This window comes from Hyperolius riggenbachi, chromosome 3, assembly GCF_040937935.1.
Source record: "Hyperolius riggenbachi isolate aHypRig1 chromosome 3, aHypRig1.pri, whole genome shotgun sequence".
NCBI lineage: Eukaryota > Metazoa > Chordata > Amphibia > Anura > Hyperoliidae > Hyperolius > Hyperolius riggenbachi.
The window spans coordinates 451,624,711-451,649,893 of NC_090648.1; the positions used below are offsets into that span (position 1 = coordinate 451,624,711).

Sequence of the window (25,183 nt, forward strand, 5' to 3'; positions counted from 1 at the left end):
ATCACCGCTTTTTACAATGATAAAGAACGATGCAATGTTAACGCTAATTTTCAATAAAATAGAGCTAAATAACAATAAGGCTTTAACGTTAAATAGCGATAAGCGACAAACTGATTACCGGCAACACCGTGCGCCATTATTTGCAGGCGCCATTTTCAGATGGATCCCCTAAACCCTACTCTAGAATTATTGTATTGCACTGACTGCACACTGAGCAAATTCGATAGAACTTGTTAGTCAGAATTTTTTTTAAATAATGCGGTAACAAATGCAAAAAGCTGGGCATATACAGCTTCAGTCCATGATGGATAAACAAGATGATCTGTGTGGGGCCTATGGACTCATTTATTATGGACTGAAGCTATATATGCCTGGCTTTTTACTTGTCAGGGTCACTGCAATATTTAAAGAGAAACTCCTTATGGTGCCTGAATTCCCAGTTTTCTACTGTATAAGTGCAAGAAGCTATTTTTCTCTGGGTAGCAAATTTTTTTTTTTTTTTCCTAAAATGCACCAAATCCAGATTTTTCTCTGGGACTTTTGGAATATCCCACTCATCCATGCAAAAAGTTTTGAATCAGGATACCATTTATTGACTAACTTAGAGATGGATAAACAGTGAGCTTTCGACTTATAAAAAGCCTTCGTCGGACTGGCTCATCCATGCAAAAACGCAGATGTTGGACCCCTTGAAACATGCTGGCCAGAAAAGTGAGGGAAAAGTGTTTCTAGTTTTTCAAGTTCGCCTCATCATTGAAGTCTATTGCGGGTCTCAAGTTTGTGCGAACCGAACTTTTGTGGAAGTTCGCGAACAGAAAATCGGAGGTTCGGGCCATCTCTAATCAATAGAGCTATTACTCTGCATATACAGAAGCAGAGGGATGTCCTGGATCTGAGGCGCCATATGATCTTTTCATGGCTTGGCCATGCACTTTCGGTCCGAAAGGAAGAAAAGCGCTTTACAAATGCTTGTTGGCTGGCTGTTATGCTAATTCACTGGTTGATACTCCTGTCTAGTATGTAGCACACCTGATCTATAGAAACTATAGAAAGTAATGTAACTGGATGATTTGCTTTACATCCAGGAAATTGAAAGTAACTGGCAATAATTCCCTCCATATTTTTGCTATCACATCCCCTCACTAGACACCAATCTGGTACATTCCCTTTTAGAATGAGCATATGGGGTGTGTATTTAACTTTGTTCCCAATATGAAAGTTTCCTGAGAACCTGGCAAACTTTGTTTTGGAGGTGGTTTATAGCCTTCCAGTTTAAGAGCTGCTAGGGATTTATAATGTGGGATTTGCACAGCTTTAGAATCTCAAATGGGAACTTTGTGGTCACATGGACAGGAAGGAAGGCAAGTTGCCACAATAAGAACCTGTCTTAGGGCTCGTTTCCGCTGCAACGCAGAGCTGCGCGGCTCTGTTGCATGTCACTTTTGGGGGTGGAGCTTGAGATCCCAATCCTACTGAATGATCATTATATGGTGCTAATTATTATACTCGCACTATATCTCGCAGTGCAGGAATGGAAACCGCAAACCATGCAGTCTGCTGTCCCTGCGATCTTGTTTCCATAAGTGTGCATGAAAGTGCGCTATAGGGAAATGAGGCCATAACCCTTGTGCAATTTAGACGTTCTATTGATGCATGGAAATGTTCCACTCAGTATAAGGTGTGAGGGGAAAAGTCTCCAGCATGGGGACATGACTTCCAGTATGTTCCTGGAGAGGACTAATATCTACACTAGCTGGACTTAAATGTTGTTTAATGATTGTTGCCCTCATAAAGTCTGACAAAGTATTTCTAACTTCAGGTGGAAGTCTGCAGGACCTGGTGACAGAGAACAGGAAGACCAACCAACTAGTAACAGAGATGCAGCTGAAGGAGATTCTTTTACAAGTGTCCATGGGGCTGAAATATATCCACAGCTCTGGACTGGTTCACATGGACATCAAGCCAAGTTGGTATCAACAGCTATTCCATTAATTTCTTTGCATCAGTTCGCTGCCCTCAATCAGTCCTCCGTGTCCTCCAAGCAGCCTGGTGTTGTGGAGAGCACTTGCTCCTTGCAGCACCGGAGGTCTGAGTTTTGGACAGAACAGTTTGCATGGGCTTCACCCAGGCATTCTGGTTTGCTCCCACATTCCAAAAACCTGTTACTGTTTATTAGTTTATCTACACGGTGGCCATAGACTATGCATTTGACTATGATCATGGTAGAAATTATGAGCTCCTTTGAACAGCTGGTGACATGTCTGTACCTTCTAAAGTTCTGCTGTGTCAGTGGATAGTTTTTACCAACGCAAGTGATAACCTTAAAGAGGAACTTCAGCCTAAACAAACATACTGTCATTAAGTTACATTAGTTATGTTAATTAGAATAGATAGGCAATTTTAATCTCTTACCCACCCTGTTTTAAAGGAACAGGCAATGTTTGTGATTCATGGGGGCTGCCATCTTTGTCATGGGGGCAGCCATCTTTTTGGTTGAAAGGAGGTGACAAGGAACAGGAGACACAGTTCCAACTGTCCTGTGTCCTGATTACCCCTCCCAGCTGCACGCGCTAGGCTTCAAATGTCAAATTCAAAATGTAAAAAAAAAAAAATCTGCACCAAAACAGCAGAATGAGAGCAACAACATCAGAAATCCCATCATGCTTTGCACAGCATCAGGGGAAAAAAGCCCGGGCATTTTTCTTCTGTGCAGCTAAAAATGAGGCTTGGATAAGAGAAACAAAGTTCTGATGCTGTGAAACTGTTAAACACCAGGCCTTTTCAGTGCTGCTGAGTCGATTTTTAGTCCGGAGGTTCACTTTAAGTACTGCACTATAAGGGCAAACTTGCATTCTTGCCATGATTAAACACATCGGTCTTGTTGGCCACTGTATTTGGCAATTTGTTATGAATTGTTGGAGATAGTCCTCAGGGGAACCTATTCCCTACCAAGATTCTTTTGGAAATTCAAATTAAGCCCTCCAAGCTACCAGGTCAGAGCTAACCATGCCATCACCATTCTTCTAGTTTAGTAAGCCCTGAAAACAGATTTTCCAATAAGAACTGCATATTAACTTTGTATCAATCTTATTAACAAAGTGCCAATATATTCCTAGACGCTGTACTTTTATTCAGGCTTCTGTAAATTGGCATTCGCCTTATTTCTAAATAAGCACTTGTAACAGGACTGCTTGAGTTGGCTTAAGCCCTGCCTCTAGGCGCCTAATCCAAACTGCAGAAACCTGGTGCCTAAACAATTACAGGTAGTAGCTGATCTGCTACGCCACCGTGGTTAGCGCTCTCGCCTTGCATCGCTGGGTCCCCAGTTCGAATCAGCTAGGTCAACCTCTGCAGTGAGTTTGTATGTTCTCCCCGTGTCTGTGTGGGTTTCCTCCGGACACTCTGGTTTCCTCCCATATCCCCAAAACATAGATAAGTTAACTGGCTTCCCCTAAAAATTGGCCCTAGACTAAAATATCCATGCACTACACAATACAAACCTAGACATAGGACTATGGTAGGGACTAGATTGTGAGCTCCTTTGAGGGACAGTGACAAGACTACCGGTATATATACTCTGTACAGAACTGTGGAAGATGTCGGTGCTTTATAAATATTAAGCATCAAGTGCCCAACTTGCCACTTGGGTGCGGGATTCCTGCTATATTGCTGTGCCCAAATGACCTGGTCCATCCTTACAGTATGTCAGCTTATTGTTTTCTTCTTTTTGTTCTTAGGTAATATTTTCATCTGCAGGAAGATGACTGAAGTAGGGCAGGACGACAGTGATGGCGAAGATGATCCATCCTCTGTCAACATAATGTATAAAATTGGTGAGCTCTAAGTGTTTGCCTGCAAGGGAAAGTATTATTTTGTAGCATTTAAAAGCTAAACCTTCAGAAAGTCCCATTCATATTTTCAGAATGGTAATGTCTCCGTCTGACAAGGGTAGCATGCTCATATGCTGTCCAATGGCAAAGCAGCATGACTTTTACTATCCAGTCCCAGATTAACCAGTAGGTACTCTAGGATTGTGCCTACAGGGGGCTACTGGATGAAAGGCAGCTCACTGTCCCCTCCAGTGCTCTTATCCCTGGTGATATTTACACCCTGGGTCCCATCTTGAAAGGTTCATAAAATGTGTGGCATAGTAATCTTTACACCCATAACAAGTGGAGCCACAAAAACCCCTAATCCGAAGGATGGACCCCTTTATCAGAGGGAGTGCAGTAGTTGGTGCCTCCTTACAGCTCTGGGCCCACCTGCAGTAGCAGGGGACGTTCCTCTGTAGTTGCACCCCCAGGAGCAGAACTACAAAGCATGGAGCCCCCAGTAAAACTTTTGATGGTGCCAGTTAATGTTCACGCCCTTTCCCTTGCCTACCCCATGGTGATACTCATAGCCTGGGAGCCCATCTTGCAGGGTGCAAAAAGTGTGGACATAATCTTCACATCCATAGCAAGAGTAGCCACAATCTTCACATCCATAGCAAGAGTAGCCACAAAAAACTCCTAATCTGAAGGATGAACCCTTTGTCAGAGGGAGTGAAGAAGTAGTTGGGAAGAGGGGGGGGGGGGCCTCCTAGCTCTGGGCCCTCCTAGCTTTGGACTTGGGACGCTAAGTTGAACATGGGCACTTCATTTTACAGTAAGGTCTAAAATAAAGTAAAAAACTTACATTTTCCCAGTGGGAAGCAAGCACCCAGGAGAGGAATGATTGCTGTGCTATGACCCTCAGTATCTTCCGACACTCCAGTAAGCCATCCACAGTAGTCAGCACCATCTATTGTATCAAAGCAGCATGAGGAACAATCCGTAACAGCGACAGCTTTGCTATTTCGGTCTAACCGACCTTCAAGCCGTTCAGCATCACATCTTATGGACATTTAACATCAACTCCCTACATCCACCATTAAAATACTAATTGATGGTGCTGACTTTACTGTGGAAAAAATGTATAAGCCTGAATAGGTATGTTTTGGCAAAAGCATAAAAAGGTTAGAAAAACACTTCTATGCCTTTTTTATGGAGCTGTTCAATGGGTGCACTGTATGCATTGGGGGTTAATCAAGATAAAATGACTAATGCTATATAGGCATATACTGTAAATTGCAGATGAAATTTACTGTTGAAAAATTTAAAGTCATGCATTTTGGTCTAACACCATACAAAATGGATAAAGAAGGGGGACATCAGACTTGGAGAAGGACTTAGGAGTACTCCTCCACAAGTTAAAAAAAAATTGTAGTCAACGCCAAGCCGCTGCAGCTAAAGCGAATATAATTTTGGGATGCATTAAAAGGGAAATAAAAACTTGAGATTCTAATATATTGCCCCTGTTTAACTCTCAAGTAAGGCCACATCTGGAATATGGAATTCAGTTCTGGGCACCACATCATAGGAAAGATATTGCTGTTTTAGAGCAGGTGCAGAGACTAGCAACAAAATTGATACGTGGGATGGAAGGTCTCACTTACCAAGAAAGGTTAGATAAACTGGGTTTATTTAGTCTAGAGAAAAGACGCCTTAGAGGGGATCTAATTAACATGTATCAATACGTCAGAGGGCAATATAAAAGCTTGGCAGATGAGCTTTTTGTCCCTAGGCCTTCACAAAGGACTAAAGGACATGATCTGCGCATGTAGGAAAAACGTTTTAGCAATTTATTTAGGAAAGGGTTCTTTACAGTAAGAGTGATAGACGTGGAACACATTGCCACAGGAAGTGGTTATGGCAAATTCTATACCTGCATTTAAAGGGGGCTTGGATGCTTTCCTTGCCTTGAAAGCCATCCATGGCTACAATTACTAGGTAATTCCCAGGGGTGTTAATCCAGGGATTTTATCTGATTGCCATCTGGAGTTGGGAAGGAATTTTTACCCTTTTGGGGCTAATTGGACCATGCCTTGTAAGGGTTTTTTGCCTTTCTCTGGCTCAACAGGGGTATGTGAGGGAGCAGGCTGGTGTTGTACTTTTGTTTTCTGGTTGAACCTGTTTTGGAATATAGAATCATATAGAGATGATTCTTATTTTGCTTGTTCCAGGTGACCTTGGTCATGTAACATCCATCACCAACCCGCAGGTTGAAGAGGGTGACAGCAGGTTCCTGGCTAATGAGGTTCTGCAAGAGGTATGGTTGAATGGAAGTCTCAGGGTGTGACTAACAAAGACCATCATAGATGCAGGCTGCATTATTTGTGGGGGTTTGTAATCCGAAGCAGTAGCTGCAATGAACAGTTATATTGGACCTGATTTATTGTATTGACTTAGAAACCTCCATATCTGACCATCACTAACTGCATCTGTTCTAACTCCAACAAAATGTCCCTTTTTTTTTTTCAGTGACTTTCCGACTCCATGGAGTTCTGCAGAAATCCTTTTTTTTTTTTTTTTTTTTTTGCCAAAATCTGCTCTTTTGTGCAATTATGCAGAAACCGCATTGCCAACCCCATGGTAAACTGCTGCATTCTGATTGGCCTAATACTTCCAAAATATTCTGGTCTAAAATGGATGCAGTAACCTGATTTCCACTGAAAAATTCTGCATTCTTTGATTGGGCCAATGCTTCGGAGTGCTGTAATTGTGCTATCATTTCCAAGTTGTGGTAATGTAGTAGTTCCTCTGAATTCAGATTTCTGCATAATTTCTGCCATGGTAAGCCCATTAGTTTGGAAATCTGAATGTGGTTTGGATTTGTGAAATGGTTAATCAGTGGTTGAACAGCTGAATTGTATTCAGGTTTCTGTCTACCACCTAATAGACTGATTCAGATGCATTGTGGCCCATTATGCCCTCAGGAAAAGTTGTATAGTCTTGCCACAAGGCAAAAGTATTACCACTCACTTATTTTAAGTCTACTAGAACTGAGGTTCAAATCCAGTGGTATGGGTACCCTAGGAAGTTCTTCTGATGGGTCCAGGGGTTACTTGGGGCTTGCTATAATTGAGTACAACTAAGCATTTTTAGAAAATTATAATCCTATACAAATGCCAAATTATTTTAGCTAATTAAAAGCAATTAATGCCTGAAAATTGTTTAGAAACGTAGGGCCAGTTCACACTTTACTTAAAAAATGTATCCGTGCAAAAGGTGTTTAAAGGTCCGCCTAAACGCAGGAAGTGGATCCTATGTCAAATTTAGGATCTGCTTCCACTTAAAATACACTGATCCGTCCGTGTACAATTCATGGCCTGCGGAACATAATCCCAACTTGGCACATTTTCCCGGACTGGAAAATATGTCCAATGAAAGCTTGAGGACATGGTTCTCACAAGGCTAGTGGCTGCATCTGTGTCGCCCGTTTTGCCCCATCCCGTCGCCGCCGTGATGTCAAACTCTCATGTCCCGCCGTCCATCACTGCCACTCTGTCCCTGCAAAACAGACCAGTGGTTGCAAAAGACCAATGGGAATCCTCAGCAACAGGGATAATTCTTATTGGTTCATGTTGGACCAATGAAAATTCTCCCTGTTGCTATGAAGATAGTTGGCCTGCTGCAGCCTATGGAGAGCTACATGCTTCTGCCAGCATCTAGGCTGTTGAAGGGACCGAGCAGTGGTGGGACAGGTGAGCGGTAATGTGTGCTGGCTGACGTGAATGACTCGGAACAGACGGATATCATCCACCTTATGGATGCATTTACTGTTTCCGTTCTGCATGTGCACAATTGTGAACCGGTGCTTACTACTATTAAATATCTGAGATGATCTCTACTAAATCAAGGTGTACTTGGTGAGCGCAGGCATTCAAAAGGGTACATACAAAAATGTTGAGATAAACTGAGCTATAAGACTGAAGCCTGGCTGGTACACAGACGGGGGCACAGTCCCATGCGGGCCATGCAGCTGCACAGGGACCCCATGTCCTCTAGGGCCCATGCAGCTTTACCACAGTTGGGGCCTGATTATCCTCTAGGCTCTTCTGCATGTTTCTTGCTGTAACCCATGAGGAACAGTTATAAGTGTGCTGCGTTAATACAGGGCCCCCTTTCAATTCTGCACAGGGCCCACTGCTGGCTTTGTCCGCACCTGCTGGTACATGCAACAAACTTTGGCCAATTTTTTTGTTTTACAACTTCCATATAGTATGAAAGCTGAAGTAAACCTGAGATGGGCATCATGGGGTTATTTATACTTGGGGCTTCCTCCAGCCCCATTAAGTGCGTGGGGTCCCTCGCCATCCTCTCCAGCCCCTCCGTTGTTTAGTAAATTCCCCTGGTAATATGGCGTTGAGTTCTTCTGCGCTTCTATCCACAGGAGCTTGTGTGTATGCATGCGGCTGGGCTGCACATTTGCAGAAGCGCTTAACTGGCTGGATTACCAGGGGATTTCCAAGAGGACGGCAAGGGACCCCACGCACCTAAGGGGGCTGGAGGATGCCCCAGGTAAGTATAAACCCCAACTCCCATCTCTGATTTTCAGATCTGTTAAGCATTGGTGGAACTGCAAGCATCTTACTGATGCTGTGCTGCCATCGGTCCCCTACTGCCGGGGCTGGTGCACACCTAAAAGCACTGAGCATTTGCAATTACGCTAGAAGTTTTTATAAGCTATCCTAGGCATGCCTAGTGGGGTTTTTTTGTGAGGGGGGTGGGGGGTTTAAGCATTTTGGTGTCGCAATTTTTTTGTACAGTAAAGCTTTTGTTCTAGCTTTGTAGAGCGATTTTCCACTTTCCTATACTTAATACTGAAGCTGAATCGCCTCAAATGCTGCAAGACCTGCATTTGCGAAAAAAAATCAATCGCTCTGGTGATCCATCCCATTCCAATACATTAGCCAAGCGCTTGTGTTTTGAAAAGCTAGGTTTGTACCAGCACTCTCTCCATCCCTTCTGCACAGAAAGTTGCCATTGTGTCTGATTATACTGACCATGAAAAAGTAATTGATTGAATATACAGTATTAATGAACCGGCAGATTTGGTCATAGTACCAGGAAATGAATGCTAAATTTTGATGTGTATGGACAGCAAACAGGATGGATTCAGTCTTCCTGGCTGTGGTGCCTCAAGGTCTTGATACTGGTCCATACCTGTTTGTAGGTTTCCTAGCTGCAGTGTTGTAGCTGCAGTGTCATAAGAGCAGTCATGTTGTACCTGCATTCCAGTACCCCATTGCATGCCTGTGCCCAGCATCCGAGTTCTGGAGACTTTAAAGGGGCACTATGGCGAAATGATAGATTTTCAGTTATATAAATGTCAGAGGTGTGATTTGTAAAAAAGCTTGTATGAGGTTATAAGGAGTGACACATTACATATCATCTCTGTGCAGGACGTCTGGTATCTTACTGACGCCAGATGAGTCAGCTCATTCATATGGAGGGGAGGAAAGTTGAAATGGCAGCTCTGGACGTTTTACCTCCCCTCCATGGTTGAGGTAATAGTGGCATACTCCAGCTCTCCGGGCATATTGATGTTTGTTTTGCTAGCTCCGAGGTTCTTTGAGGCCCTCTCTAGCAGGCTCTACTGTGGACAGCTCAGCTCAAGAGGCAGCACTTTACCACAAACTCCATACATTCGCAGTTCTTCTGCTCGAGTAACAGACTTGAGCAGTCCATAGTATAGCCTGCGTTTCTGGAGGGGGCCTCACAGAACCTCTGAGTTAGCAAAACAAATGTTGTCAATGTGCAAGGGAAGCTGGAGTATGCCCCCATTTCCTCTGCCGTGGAGGGGAGATGATGCGTCAAGCTATTTCAACTGTCCTCTCCTGCATATGAATGAGCAGACTCTCTGCCGTCAGTAAGAGAAAACTCGACCTGCACAGAGATCTATATATGGGTCTCCTTATAACCTCATACAAACCATTTGTTTACAATCAGACCTCTGACATATATTTATATAACTGAAAATCCATAATTTCACTATAGTGCCCCTTTAATGGTGAAAGAGCCCAATTTCCCACTGCAGTTAAACCAGACCTGACATGTGACAAACCCCCCCCCCCCCCCCAACATGTGAATTGTGTGCATTTCTCCTTTTTTACTCTAACATCCTTGTTTTTGGTTGCAGGATTACAGCCAGCTCCCCAAGGCTGACCTGTTTGCTCTTGGTCTGACTGTTGCCGTGGCAGCTGGTTGCGCTCCTCTCCCATGCAATGACGACAGTTGGCATTACATCAGAAAAGGCAACTTGCCAGACATCCCCCAGTCACTTTCTCCATCTTTCCTTGACCTGCTGAAGGTACTGAGCTCAAATGTCATGAATGGCAGGGGGGGTTGGTTTGGCTGTTGTGTTCACAGGGTTATAGAACTGATAGTGGTGTAAACCAAATACTACACTGGAGGGTAGGGAAGGAAAATGGGACAAGGTTGCTGCATTGGTCACTTTTTTTGACAGGATATATGCTGAAGGAGGCTGCCATTGCAGACAAATGCTACTTACGGGCTTTTGCCCACCAACTTTTAGAATAACTTTCAAAATGATCACTAGACTTAGCATTCAACAGCATTATTTCTGTAATTTTAAAGTTTTATCCTTCCAAGATTTGGTGCTCTGTGTAACTGCACCTTTTTTATGCTAAATATAATTTTGCCTTCCTAACAAGACATTTGCAATAATTCAGCTTTAAATTGGTAAGTGTGGTTTCCCAGGATGCACCACTCTTGCATTTCTGGGAGTGGTTCATCATGGGTAACTTGCTCACTTAAAGCTGAACTATTGCAAATACCAATACCACAGAATCCATGCTCCTCACCTAGGACATATGAGGCAAATAAAACAGAAAATTGTCAATCCTTCAGCATATTCTCAGGCAAATTCATTCATTCATTCATTCATTCATTCATTCATTCATTCATTCATTCATTCATTCATTCATTCATTCATTCAGAACACTCATGCAGGAACCACTGCTAGCCCTACAACAAAGTTAACCACTTCACTACTAAGGTCCCTCCCATGGATCGGAGCAATTTTTGCATTTCAGCGATCCTCTATTCGCCAACAACTTTCACTACTTATCACCCCCTAAAGGATCTATGCATTGTTAGGTTTTTTAAACACCAATTGGGCTTTCTTTGGGTGGTACTTTTTTATGCCTTTTAACAGAGAAATTGAAGAAAATTTAGTTTTTAGCCATCATAGTTTTAAAATAAGGTGACTGTACATAAACACACTTTATTTGCCCATTTGTCCCAATTGTTACATTTAAATTCTCACTATCACAATGTATGGTCACAATATTTTTTGTACAATAAAAAAATCCACCTTTATTTTCAAATACTAGTTTTTACCCTCACGGCATACATATTAGATACAGCTTACATATTGCATACAGCTTAGTCCCTAATGTAAAGTTTTTTTTTTTTGTTTTTTTTATCCTGGGGGTCAAAAAGGGGTTGTTTTTATGAAACCGTACACTATTTTACTTGTTGATGGGCTATCCAGTATAGTAAGCTGAATCGGTGCTTTCTATACTGAAATGAAAATAAGGGGTTTTTTTTGTTTAATGAACAATCTCTGCTGTTCATTACAGCAGATTAATTGATTAGGTACTCAGATTGGTTTTGGTAACAAGTTCCCATTCACCAATTTATGCAACTGTCCCTGCCGGGACATACATATGAGCATACAGTACATACATGCAAGCATTGTGTGCCAAACGTGTCTAAAGATTAGGAGCCCAACCTTGCTGTTCTATTCTGGAACAGAGTGCATCAAACTAATCTCTCAAGGAAGCTACCAAAATACGTCCATTTGTACCATTGTGAGCATGCAGGATCTTCAGTTTTATTTAGCGCTGGGCTCTTCCATCACTATTGACTCCATTAATACAGGGCATTGGGACTGGCCTTGAAAAGCCCTGAGCAGCTTGTCTTAATTGTGCGCCGCCTCCTACATTTTGTGCATTTGTACCATGTGCACACCAGCATAAGTTATGCCAACAATAGTCACAATGGGGAAAAATGGGAGCGCAATAGATTACATCCTAGCCACAAGGATAAATTAGAAATAAAACAGAATCCATGCTCCTCACCTTGAGCTTACGGCATTTGAATATGTGGTACTAGTGAGGCGCCAAAGGGTATTGGCAAATAAAACAAAATTAGTATTTGTAATTAGTATTGCAAATGCCTTCTGTTTTTAAGGTGGCAAAATATTTAGCTTTATAGTAAGGCTTTTTGGTCTTTCAGTTCCTTACAATTTCCTGGTGGTTCTCAGTCACAATGAGCTAGCTTGGTACTGTCTTGACTTGTGCTACATGAAGTAAAAAATGCCCAAAGGAACAGATCGCCCGATACAAAGCTCAAAGAAGTTCTCTTTATGGAAAATAGAATGGATCCCCTTTTTATAAAGTAAAATTATAAAGGAAAACTCTTTGGAGATTAACACCAGAGCCAAATCCTCCACACGGCCATCATAGGCAGCTGCCTAGGGTCTAGAGTCTAAGGTGGGTGGATGCTATCCCCACCAAATCTTACTAACAAAGCCAGGTGATCATCAGCGGTGGGCAAACACTCTCTTGCTTAGGACCCCATTTCAACCTAATCCTTTTCTGATGAACACTGCTGACAACTGGCCTTGTTTTGGCTCATGGTAGTGATGACCCCAGCCCTTTCAGTAAAATTCCTGTAAGTCTGATCGATGAGATGAAAATTCTGGCGTGCGCATGCGAACTTGGTATATGCAGCTTGTAACTGAACTAGCCAAATTCCACAGGAAGTGGGTTTCATTGGCCTGGTGTCGCGCTGCATACAAATTGCATGAAACATGCATGCAAGCTAGAATTCTCTGCATCTGACATGTCCTTCCCTGGTGACAGGTCAGTGAACCTCAAGCTGCCAGCACCATGACTGTTCTGATCTGTTAAGTTTGACAATGTGCAGATGTCACATGATGGGGTCTGTTTTGTGGTTGATGCCAGCTGTTAGTGTCTATATGAATTCTTCCCCCTCTGCAGCTGCTGATACACGCAGATCCTGGTAGGAGGCCCTCCGCAGCTGCCCTGGTGAAGCATACGGTCCTCAGGCGATCCTTTGGGAAGGCTGCACAGCTTCAGAAACAGCTGAATGTAGAAAAATTCAAGACTGCCATGCTGGAGAGGTGAGTGGCGTCTTTATAGGGTAATATCACCTTAGGGCAGAGACTCACAACAGAGCTTTTTGATCAGTTTTCATTTTTCAAAAACATTCTCCCATTGACTTGCATTAAAATTGCAGCATCAATTGCCGCAATAGGGTTTTCAGAAAATCTCTCTGCAGTGTCTGACCATCCCTAGTAATCGGAATGCTCAGTGATGGCAATGAGATGCAAATAATTCCAAATTGTAGGATTATGCAAATACTGTATGCAGCTTGGAGATTAAAGGACTTCCAAGGTGAGGGGGCAACAATCGGTTTACTCACCTGGGGCTTTTTCCAGTCCCTAGTAGCAGTTTCAGTCCCTCGCCGCAGCCCCAGTCTGTCCTGCTCGGGGGGGGGGGGGGGGGGGGATTTCTGAAAAGTCTCCCTCAGCCGCGCACAATACAGTATAACATTGTAGGACATAATCCTGGGTACGCATAATGCAATTTCCCATCCAACTGAAAGGATCTGTTTCCTAAATTTCCTACATTACTGAATTATTTCCTAAATGTCCATTCTGCTACTGATAAACAGGATCGATCAGAAGCAGTTTGGATACAGATGAGGACAGCCGTCATTGGTAATGAAGGAGGAAATGAAGCATTCACACAGCAGGGACACAGGGCTGTGCTCATACCTGACTGTTAAGTTCCCCAGAGCTGCTCCATGCTCTGTACACACGCTGCTGCTCCATCCAAAGTCAGCTGTAGCTGGGAAAGGGTGCAGTGCTGTGAGCTGCAGGATACCTGCAGATTTTCTGGTGTCTCAACTTTTGCCTGTCCCCAGACACTGCACCAGCCCTGGTCTGATGGGGGATTCTCTGGGCAGCTATAATTAATCCCCCCCCCCCCCGCGCGTTTGCCTATGCAGCTGGCCATCCACAATGATCAGCAACCAGCCAGCGCACAAGAGATGACCCGCTGGCAGGTCACCGATCTTTGCGGGCAGCCGGCAGGACACTGAGGACCGGAGCCACGGCTAGGGGTTGGAAGAGTTCCCAGGTGAGTAAACTCTGATAGTTGCCACTTGCCTCAAAAGAATCCCACTAACTGCTCTGCGACAGCCTCGCGCCAATTGGCGGCTGCACAGTGGCTCCCCCAGGATTGGTGTCAGGTCTTGTAGGCAGGGTATGTGCAAGGGGATGCGCCGAATGACACAGCAGGGATCTGTGGTCAGCCTGCCAGCCACAATTGGAGCTGGCAGGCTGTTAAAACAGCTTTTTTTCATTTGTACAGCGCTGTGATTTTTGTACAGCACTGAGGGATTAGAATGTGAGCAACTCCAGGGGACAGCTAAGGGACAAAGCTGTCCCCTGGAATGGCTCACATTCTAATCTCTCTCATAGGCTAATACGTATGAGAGGCTATTTCAGTGATTGGATCTTGGGGGGAGGGAGGAAAAAAAATCACAGCAGCAAACCGATCCCACCAGCAGAACAGTTGGTAAGGTTCATTTGGCTGCTAAGTTGTATGGTCAAGCCATAAGCTGTTAAGGCTGCGGAGTGCTGAATTGTTACGGAGTCCTTAAAGTGAACCAGAGACTAAGCAACCTCCTGTATTTTACCATATATATCAGTGGGGACATTAGAGAAAATGCCTACCCTGCTCTGTTTCATTATTTACTGTTCAGATTGCTTCTAATCAGCCCAGATAAAATCCCCAACTGAGCATTCAGTCTGGCTTTGCTATGACTCGGCTATGATTCCTGAGAAAAGCCACAAGGGGGCAGGCTTGGGCTTGAAAATACATCAGAGAACACTCAGCTATAAACATTCCTGAGCAAAGCCAGACTGAATGCTCAGTGGGGGATTTTATCAGGGCTGATTAGAAGCAATCTGAACAATAAATGATGAAACAGAACAGTGTAACGGTTTTCTCTAATGTCCCCACTGATATATATGGTAAAATACATGAGGTTGCTTTGTCTCTGGTTCACTTTAAGGCAATGATGATTTTTTTCTGTTTGTTTTGGTAACTGGGGTTAGGAAAGGGGCCTTGGAAGGGATTAATTAATGTATGACTGTAATTTTACTTTTTCCTCACTAAATGGCGCTACAAACACTATCCTGTTGCCAGGAAGTGACCAATTTTTTTTTCTTTACTTTCATTTTTATGAATGGACATGGCCCCTGATCGGGGTCATGTCCATTCAGTCAGGCACTGCAATTGGCTCTGGAACACTTGTTCCCCTTCACCAATCTCTGCACTGCATGACCTGCTGTGCATGAGCGTCAGGAGGGCACATCTGCCGCATATATGTAGGGGGACACTGGTATATATCCTGTTGGAGGCAACAGAGTTCAAACTGGATGCCTTAAAACGTCAGTTTGAGTGAACCAGTTAAGATTATCAATCATACTAATTTGGTCCACATCTAAATTGGGGTCAGTTATTAATGGTGCAAATCGTGGAGTGAATCCGGCTCCATCAATCTGTAATATATGCTCACTTATGACATAAATTTTTTTTTACAGGATATGACCTTAAACCATGTCAAAGCATGTCTGGTTATACATATGAACGTTACATATGCTGTGACCTGCTCACATGCGCCATTTAAAGATGCAGTTCCCCATCAGGTCCAAGCAAGGCAGACAAGGGGATTGGTCAGCTATAGGGGGCAAGCCATGTGATTGGTACATTTTTCATTGTACAGCCCTATATAAGGTTCATGTTTTGTATTCGACCTGCTTTGACATTATTAGACTAATGGTGCCGGACTCGCTCCTATCCAAGTATATTGGCTTGTAGTGCTTTCGAGACTGCTGACCTTGCATATCAGCATGGAAATTTGCAGGTGTGCATACCACTCTACACTTGTCCACGTGACAAAACCTCATTCAAAATTCTATACCCAAAAGGTCAAACGACTTGACATGACTTCACATATTTAAACTAACCCTAATGAAACTATTGGGAATTCTCTACTGGGACAGCTACCCGCTGATACTCCTGCTGCCTGTTGGGCTTGTTGCAATATGAGACCTACAAGATCAAATTCTCAGAAGCTGTAGTAAATGACTTCTGAAATGTTATATCAACCTCTTATCAACAGTGGGGATAATTTATTACGTGTGAACTATGGGTATTCACCACTTTTTTTTTTTCTGCTGTATAAGACACACTTTTTCTCCACCAAAAATGGGGAGAAAAGTCCCTGCGTCTTATACGGCAAAGGCGGGAAATCCCGACTTACGAATGTCCGCCGATACGAACCGGCGTCATCGGGGATTCCCTGCCTGTGTGCCGGCCATTGCGTCTCCTCCTTTCTGTTTTTGTCTCCGGGTCCCCCCCTTCCACCATGTGAGCAGCTGCTTACCTCCTCCATCATGCCTGTGGCGATTGAAGACATCCAGCATCTGTGTGGCTTCCTCTAGTGTCTGCTTCTAATGAAGTGTGCTGCACACCTGTGGGGGGGGGGGGTTGGGTTTGGGGGTAGGGATCCGTAGACACGAGGGGGGGAAAGGCAAGCGGGGTGAGACAGCCACAGTGGGACACATGGGGAGACAGGAGGGCACTTGGGGGTGACATGGGATTATAGGAGGACACCATTTGGGGGAGGATGTGTACAAGATGCTCCTGAAATGGGACGCACCAGGTTTAGTTTACTTTTTTTTTTTCCTGGTTTTTGCCCTCTAAATCTAGGTGCATCTTATATTCTGGAGCGTCTTACGGCGATAAATATGGTACATCCAATTTTGAGTGGCCAATGTTACCACCTCTCTATTAGAGCTTAGCTACACTATCTGTTCATAGTATTCAAAATCTGTTGACCCTCCATATTACATAGAGGTGGTAAAATTGGTAATCCATTATCCAGTCAAAATGGCATGTATGCACCCTAATAATTTAAAAAAATGTCATTGACCAGAAAATTTACACTAAAGCTAAACAGAGGATGGGGAGATTCAGGAGGCCTTGCAGTGGTAGGATGCCAAATTCAAATCTGGGTCACTCAGGATACAATCTGCAAGGACTTGCAAAAAGGGAAACTATACCCACTTGCTTGAGGGGCCTAAGCAGAGAGATGGTTGCCCCTCTCCACCACCAGATGCTGCGCGCTGCTCTCAATCTACCTGACACTTCCACAGTGGAAATTCCAGCTGTGGAAGTGTCAGGAGGTAGGAATGCAGCGGTTAAACAGGCAAGTTAACTCTGGCTCAGCCCCCACTCTTGCAAAAAGCAAATCTGTACCTGCTTGTGTACAACTGTGCTTGCTCATCCCTAGTCATGAGTTATACACACTACCAATATTTTTCTGGGTTTGAAACAAATGCTATGAGGCTTCAGAACATGCTGTATAGGATTGTACATGGGAATCTTATTTTGTGGCCTGGTATAATTTTTTTTTTTTATTAAATGTACTTCATATTCAGTCTAAAGGAGAACTTCAGTGTCATTGATTAAAGGACAACTGAAGTGAGAAGAATATGGATGCTGGCCTTTTCCTTATAAACAATACCAGTTGCCTGGCAGTCCTGCTGGTCTATTTGGATGCAGTAGTGTTGGAATAACACCAGAAACAAGCATGCAGCTAATCTTGTCAGATGTGACTGTTTCAAACATCTGCTCTGCATGCTTGTTCTGGGTCTATGGCTTAAAGTTTTAAAGGCAGAGGATCAGCAGGACAGCCAGGAGTTATACGTATGATTAAAGGAATACTATCGATTCACATATTTTTTTTCAATTGACACAGGAATTGTTTGGGAAGTGCTGCTAAGTACTGGTGTATACATTTTTGTAGCAACTTCTTTGTTTACTGTTAGCAAAATACATTCAAACGTTACTGACGCCAAAACTGACGGCTGACTGAGCCATGAGAGGGGAAATTCGCCTCACGCTTGATCAGTTCTGTCACACACAGAGCTACACATAGAGTTAACAGCTGCAGCTCCTGTGTCCTGTTTCTGACTGAAGTGTCTGTAGAGAGCAGAGGAAATGTAATGAATTGTCACAGCTTTCTCATACTGTTTTGCTTTCAGAGTTTGATATGTTTGATATTTGCTTTCTGTAGTCTGTTTCAATGCACAGCCAGAGTTGCATATCAGACACCCCTTCTGCAATTGATTTGTCCCAATATAGCTAAATCCTACCCTCAATAAATTACAGCTTTTGCCTCTGATATTTAAAATGAAAAGTAGGAAAATGTTTACCCAGCTACTTGGGCATTATTTGTATGTAGTCATTTTAGAACACTTGGGTATTGATAGTATTCCTTTAAGTCACCATGAAATGTGGCTGCAGAGTGAAGCCGAAAGTCTCACCCTGCTCCTGTACAGGTCACAGCAGCGTTACTATGCCTCCTCCAGGGGGAAAGACACAATTTGACTGCCAGCTATTGCTCATGGCTGAATTGCACAGTTTTTAAAGCAGGAATGTCAAGCTGGTTCTTCGAGGGCCGAGGTGCTCACACCTTTTTGGCACAGCTCAAATTGATGGGACTGAAAAGGAAAGTCGTGGTCCATCAGGTAGTACACATTCCTCTTCCTCAGTCTGTCCTTAACACTGGCATGGATCTGGCCCTCCAGGCTTGGAGTTTGACACCTGTTTTCTAAAGTAATTCAGGCACTGTCTTTTGGCAGCACCCAAATTAGTCGCCTCTTTAGCCATCATTCCTATTGCAGCCTATGGCTGTGCCAAAATTTCCAGCGCTGGTTTCCCTTGCTTCACAGCCAGACAACTGGTATTGCTTAAAGGGAAAGAAATATGGCAGCTTCCATAACCCTCTTAGGCATCTTTTCCACCGGCAGTTGAACTGAGTGCTCAGCAACCAGTTACCATGTAGCAGTGAGCAGTTGTGAGTTTGGGGCATTTCACTGCTATAAACTGCCCATGGAAAAGAGGCCTTAGGATGGTAAATGAGAAGCATCAAACTGCATACAACATTTGCATAATACTGCAAATAACTTCAATGGTATGAAGCTTATAGTTCCAACCAGAGCAGGGACAAGGTCCTCCAGCACCCAAGGCTGTGACACCAAAGTGAGCCCCCCATCCCTCCCACTCCAGCGGTCACACACTGATTGCCATTAGACTAAGAGGCGCCCCAGGGCCCCCAACCCTCCCAACAACTTAACCTCCTTGCCAGTCTAATTCCCATGGCAAGGAGGCAGCGCAGCACTTTTTTTTTTTTTTTTTTTTTAAATCATGTAGCGAGCCCAGGGCTCGCTACATGATAGCCGCTGAGCAGCAGCAGCTCTGCAGCCACTCCGATCGCTTCCGGCGATCGGAGTAAGCAGGAAATCTCGTTCAGAATGGGATTTCCTGCTGGGCTTCCCCGGTCGCCATGGCGACGGGGTGGGATGACGTCATCGACGTCAGGACGTCATAGGGAATCCCGATCCACCCCTCAGCGCTGCCTGGCCCTGATTGGCCAGGCTGCGCAGGGACCTGGGGGATGGGGGGGTGGCTCGGTGCGGCGGATCGGAGGCAAGCGGCGGCGATTGGCAGTTACAAGCAGCTAGCAAAGTGCTAGCTGCTTGTAACAAAAAAAATTATGCAAATCGGCCCAGCGGGGCCTGAGAAATCCTCCTGCGCAGGTTACCCCGAGCTGAGCTCGGGATAACCGGCAAAGAGGTTAATCTCTAGTTATCTGGCTTGCAGTCACTGTCATGTATCCCCTTTTCTTATTTCTCTCTACTTCAAACAGAATAGGGGAATGAGAGCTGAGTGAGTTGTGCGCCCCCTCCTACACCGTGCCCTGAGGTTGGAGCCATTCCCGCCTCTGCCTCGGCCCGGCTCTGGTTCCAACACAGCTGGAGTGCCAAGGTTGGCCATCGCAGTTCTAGAGTCTACACACTTTCCCATGCTATCAGAATAAAAGTGAATTGACCAGAGTTCAGTTAGGTGTCTGTAAAACTCTGTCCATTCTATTTTCCAGGGAACTGAAGGCTGCCAAAGAGGCCCAGAGCTCAGGAAGAGATGAGTGCACTGACCTGCCCTCCCAATCAGATCTGCTGTGCCGGGGCCGGAAGCGCCTGGTGGGCGGGAAGAACACGCGCTCGCTAAGCTTCACCTGTGGCGGACACTAAGCACTATCTACACTAACTTCCATCCTGCCTGAATTCTGGGACATGTAGTTCACCAACTGGAGGGTCATTACTGCCTAAGCATGGTGGGACAGTTAGTGAATCAGTTGGATGTGCAGCTCTGTTCTCCATTAAAGATGGCTAGTTAAATGCGAACTCTGGCTTTCATGTCAATTATATGCTGCTTGAAATTGGACCAATTAAAGTAGACCAATACATTTGAGTCTGGGTGCTGCATACAATTTGAATGACCTCTGCATGCAAGCACAAATGATTAGCATCTCCATGACTACCGCTCTCCTCCACAAATGACAATTCCATATTCTGTGTAGGGCCGGATGAAGGCAAAAACAGCTCACATGTTACTTTTTAAAACCATTTTCGTTACATCCTCCCTTGTTTGCCATATCTGGGCTTTAAATTCAACAAAGGTTTTAATTACAGCCAGTAGAAATGTCCAAACAGCTTGCAATCAATCCCCTCTATGCCCCTCAACAGTAGCACTCTGCAATGCCCTCCATATTAAGTATCCAATGGACATCTCGCTGCATGACCTCTGCACTACCAGGTTTGGTCTGTTTTGTTGTTTCATTTGGCTTTTTTTATGTCCTATTTTAGTTTCAAGCATGTCTTAAATTATTTTGTATGGCTTTTAATAAACTTTTAATTGTAAAAAAGGTGTTTGGTCTTTGTAAAAAACAAGAGGATATTGTTTGTGGAAACTTCCTGTGTAGGGATGATCTATAATACATACATTTGCATAAACTCAGCAAAATGTGCATAATTTTTCCATGCAAATATATGCAGCTTGAAAATGGACCACCTGGGTTTAAATTGGTCCATTTCCCTGCATGTATTTGCATAAACTAGTAAGTATTCGCATATTGATCATCTCTAATCCTGTTGGGTGGAGGTGGGGAAGTTAATAAGTGGTCGCATAGGTCTTTAAAGAGGAATTCCAGCCCTAAACAAACATACTGTCATTAAGTTACATTAGTTATGTTAATTAAAATAGATAGATTATATAATCTCTTACCCACCCTGTTTTAAAAGAAAAGGCAAATGTTTGATTTCATGAGGGCAGCCATCTTTTTGGTTGAAAGGATGTGACAGGGAGCATGAGACACAGTTCCAACAGTCCTGTCCTGAGCACCTCTCCCTGTTGCTAGGCAACGTGAATAACATAGGAAATCCCATCATGCTCTGCACAGCATCAGGGAAGAAAAGCCCTGCCTTTTTTTTCTGATGGGTGGAGCTTAGCTAAAAATGCAGCTAAAAATGATTATTTGGTTAGAAACAAAGTTCTAATGCTGTGAAACTGTTAAAGGACCACTATCGCGAAAAAAGTAGGCAGTTAAAATGTGACAGATGACAGGTTTTTGGCCAGTCAATCTTTTTAAGGGGGATTCTCAGGGCTTTCTTTGTTTTCAACAGCATTTCCTGAACAACAGTTGCAAAATCTAACTGACATAATAGTGTGCAAGTGATTAGGAAGGCCAGCTGGTATCTTGCTATTTTGGCAGTTAAACTGCTGTTCAGGAAATGCTGTTGAAAACAAAGCAAACCCTTGAAATACCCTATGAGGAGATGGGAATTGTCCGAAAATCTGTCGGTTCTGTCAGATTTTAAATGCCTACTTTTTTTTTCCGCAATAGTGGTCCTTTAAAGAAACCTCAAGCCTTTTCAGTTCTGCGGAGTAGATTTAGTCCGGAGGGTCACTTTAAGGAATCTTAGCTTGACTTTGAGTCATACAATGCCAACCGTTGATGTATAGAGACCAAACTTCCCCACAAAACAGCCACTGAGAAATGTATGCAGAAGAAAAATAGCTTAACGTACCTGAACCATACCTCCAACTTTTTGGAATAAAAGTGGGCCTGAACTCATAACTTTCTCTCTGCTCTAAAGGTTTTTATGCTGTTGCGTCTATTTTAAATGACAACTAAAGCTAGAAGTATATGGAGGTTACCATATTTATTAAATACAGTTGCCCGGCAGCCCTGCTGATCTATTTGGCTGAAGTAGTGTCCGAACACCAGAAACAAGCATGCAGCTAATCTTGTCAATCTGTCACACCTGATCTGCTTACAGCTTGTTCAGTGTCTATGGCTAAAATTATCAGCAGGACAGCCAGGCAACTGGTATTAAAAGGAAATGTGTCCACTTCCACATCCCTCTTGCTTCAGTTGTCCTTTAAAGAAACACTTCTTTGTTACAGATTACAGAACTCTGGCAATAATTTGTCTGCTTCCTTGTTTCATGGTAGCAGAGAAAGGGTTAACATCCGGTTCACCTATTGGCTCTCTGCTGAATTCCTTTGACACAGCTGAGAGCTCAAATTACACTTAAGATAACTTGAAGTGGAGGGGGGGTAGATATAGACAGGCTTTTTTCTCTAAATACACATGGATTTTTTGGTGTTTTTCCTTGTCATGTGTAATAGTTCTGGTCCACTCTAAGGCTTCTTTCACAATGGGATGTTGCGTTTGATGCGCTGTTAAAATCTCACAACGTGCCCCTAACGCAGCGCATGTAGGTTATGAAATTGGACGTTATTTTGCACTGCATTGTCTCTTGGTGCTCCGTTTTTTTTTCGCATACTGGTGGAACGAAAACGGCACATGCATTACGTTTAAAAAAAAATAAATTACTGAGCTTGTGCAACACAACGCAGCAAATTTATTGCTAAATGCACAGCATGCAGCACTTTCTAAATATTGCTACACATTACACACAACGCAACGTGTGCACTGTGAATGTCACACAGACTTAGTATTGCTGTGCATTAGTCTGCGTTAATTTTTATAACGTGCGACTTTTTAGCGTCCCACTGTGAAAGAGGCCTAAAGGGAACCTGAGGTGAGGGATATGGATGCTGACAGGTTTTCCTTTTAAATCGTGCACATTGCCTGACCTGCTGATCCTCTGCCTCGATTTCTTTAGGCCTCAGTTCCACGAGCAGATAATAGTTGTGAGTTTAAGGCGTTTCACTGCTTGCTGCGGCCTGGTAACTGCTTGCGGTGCACACGGTTGTGCTTGCTGCGCGGCGCACACGGTTGTGCTTGCGGCGCAGCACACGGTTGTGCTTGCTGCGCACTCTGACGGCAACTGCTTGTGGAAATGAGCCCTTCAAGAGGAACTCCAGTGAAAATGTTATAAAAGTGCTTCATTTTTACAATTATGTATAAATGATTTAGGCAGTGTTTGCCCATTGTAAAATCTTTCCTCTCCCTAATATACATTTTGACATTTATCACGTGGTGACATTTTTACTGCTGGCAGGTGATGTCAGTGGAAGTAGCTGCTGCTAGCTGTTTACAGCTGCCAAAAAAAGCAATTTCCCACAATGCAACAAGTTTCAGACGGGAAACTGCCAGGACCATGGTCCTCAGTCTCCTGTGGGAGGGGTTTCACCCCAAGGGTGGCCATACATGGTACAATTTTTTTTTTTTATTAGATAATTTAGTTTTATTCCGTTAGATAGAATATAAAGATTTTTCCAGCATGTCCGATCTGATTTTTCTTGAAAAAATGGGATAATTGTTCGAATTTCTTGATCGAAAAAAAATATTTTTAACTTTCTTTTGATTTGATCATTTAGATCGAAAAAAATGGGATAATTGAATGTTTTTATTGTACCATGTATGGCCACCAAAAGTCAGACTGGATTAGCTGCATGCTTGTTTCAGGTGTGTGATTTAGTCACTATTGCAGCGAAGAGATCAACAGGACTGACAAGCAACTGGTATTTTTTTTAAAAATCCATATCCCCTCAGTTTAGGTTCCCTTTAAGCCATAGACCTGGAACATATGGTGGTCAGTAGGGTCTAAATCAAACACCTGAAAGATCAGCAGGACTGCCATGCAACTGGTTGGCTGTTTCACTTCACTGCTGGGAATTGTGAGCTCTGATTATATTATATTGCTGTTGTTTGTAAATTTGTGTTTTGCTGCTTTGATATCTGGTAGGCTTGTGCATTGCAGTTCATCAGATATCTAGCCGCAAGTGTTAGTTTTAAAAGTTTTTAAAAGTACATTTTTTTTTTCCTCTAGTGTGCTTGCAACAGGCAGGTAATTAGCTAGGGGGAGGGATTAGCTGTAACAGGAGGTATTTGGTCAGCTTAAGGACTCAGTGAGCAAGCCACAGACTGAGCAAGCTCAGTACTAAGTGGCTTCGACACAAGTGGCATAGGCGTTAAAAACAGGCGTTACAACACAGGCACAAAGAGAGAGGTGAGAGGAAGCAGGTAAAAAAAAAACAAAAAAACATTTAAACAATATTGCGGTTCTTTGCATTGGTTAGGATGTGCTAACACGTTGTGGTGTAGTCTTTAAGTTTTGAGGACTCCACCCCAGCTTCACTCACTCACTCCCCCTCCTCCACCCCAACTTCACTCACTCCTCCTCCACCCCTCCCCTTCTTCCACCCCAGCTGCACTCACTCCCGAACTTCACTCCCTCTCCCGTTTCAACTTTTACCGCCACAGTTTACTTTAAATAAAATTTCCCCACACAATAGTCATCATGTTGGACTATGCTGTACAGTGACCATCCTGTGACATGTATGCATGCCTTGATCAGCGGATTGAGGGTGTTTACTGTTGCCCTGGGTGTGTGCGTGTTGCTCAGTTAGAGGCGGAAGTCGCAGAGCTTAATAAGCATCTCGCAACACTGAGACGCATACACAACATGGAGATGAGCTTGGATCTCACGATCCAGACACTGGATGGAATCGGTGAAGATGAGGTGGGTGGAGTAAAGCCGGAGCAAGAAGCAGAGGTAGCCGCTAGTTGGGTCACAGTTAGAAGGGGTAGGGGAAAAAGTGACAGGGAGGCTAGTCCCGAGTTGTCCCTCACTAATAAGTATGCTTGTTTGCGTAATATTGGGGAGGATGATTCTGGAGTAGCAATGCTGCATCAGGATGTGCTCCTTAGCAACCAAGGGGCAGACTGCTGTAACGAGAAAGGGAATAGGAGTGCAGCTAAGGCTAGACAGGTACTGGTGGTAGGGGATTCAATTATTAGGCGCACAGATAGGGTAATCTGTCGAAGAAACCGTGAATGCCGTACAGTCTGTTGCCTCCCGGGTGCTCGGGTTCGGC

The 25,183-nt window shown here is 43.8% G+C and overlaps 1 protein-coding gene across 2 annotated transcripts in view; it reads left to right on the forward strand.

Annotated features, from left to right (window-relative positions):
- Nucleotides 1-20,726, forward strand: part of WEE2 (WEE2 oocyte meiosis inhibiting kinase) — a 42,212-nt gene extending 21,486 nt beyond the window's left edge. For both annotated transcript variants that reach the window (XM_068277854.1, XM_068277853.1), the window contains exons 7-12: nucleotides 1,820-1,966; nucleotides 3,738-3,833; nucleotides 6,044-6,129; nucleotides 10,003-10,173; nucleotides 12,893-13,035; nucleotides 19,935-20,726. In XM_068277854.1, coding sequence (XP_068133955.1) covers nucleotides 1,820-1,966; nucleotides 3,738-3,833; nucleotides 6,044-6,129; nucleotides 10,003-10,173; nucleotides 12,893-13,035; nucleotides 19,935-20,085 — 794 coding nt within the window. In that variant the 3' untranslated portion in view covers nucleotides 20,086-20,726. The remainder of the gene's footprint in view (nucleotides 1-1,819; nucleotides 1,967-3,737; nucleotides 3,834-6,043; nucleotides 6,130-10,002; nucleotides 10,174-12,892; nucleotides 13,036-19,934) is intronic.
- Nucleotides 20,727-25,183: the final 4,457 nt, after the last annotated feature.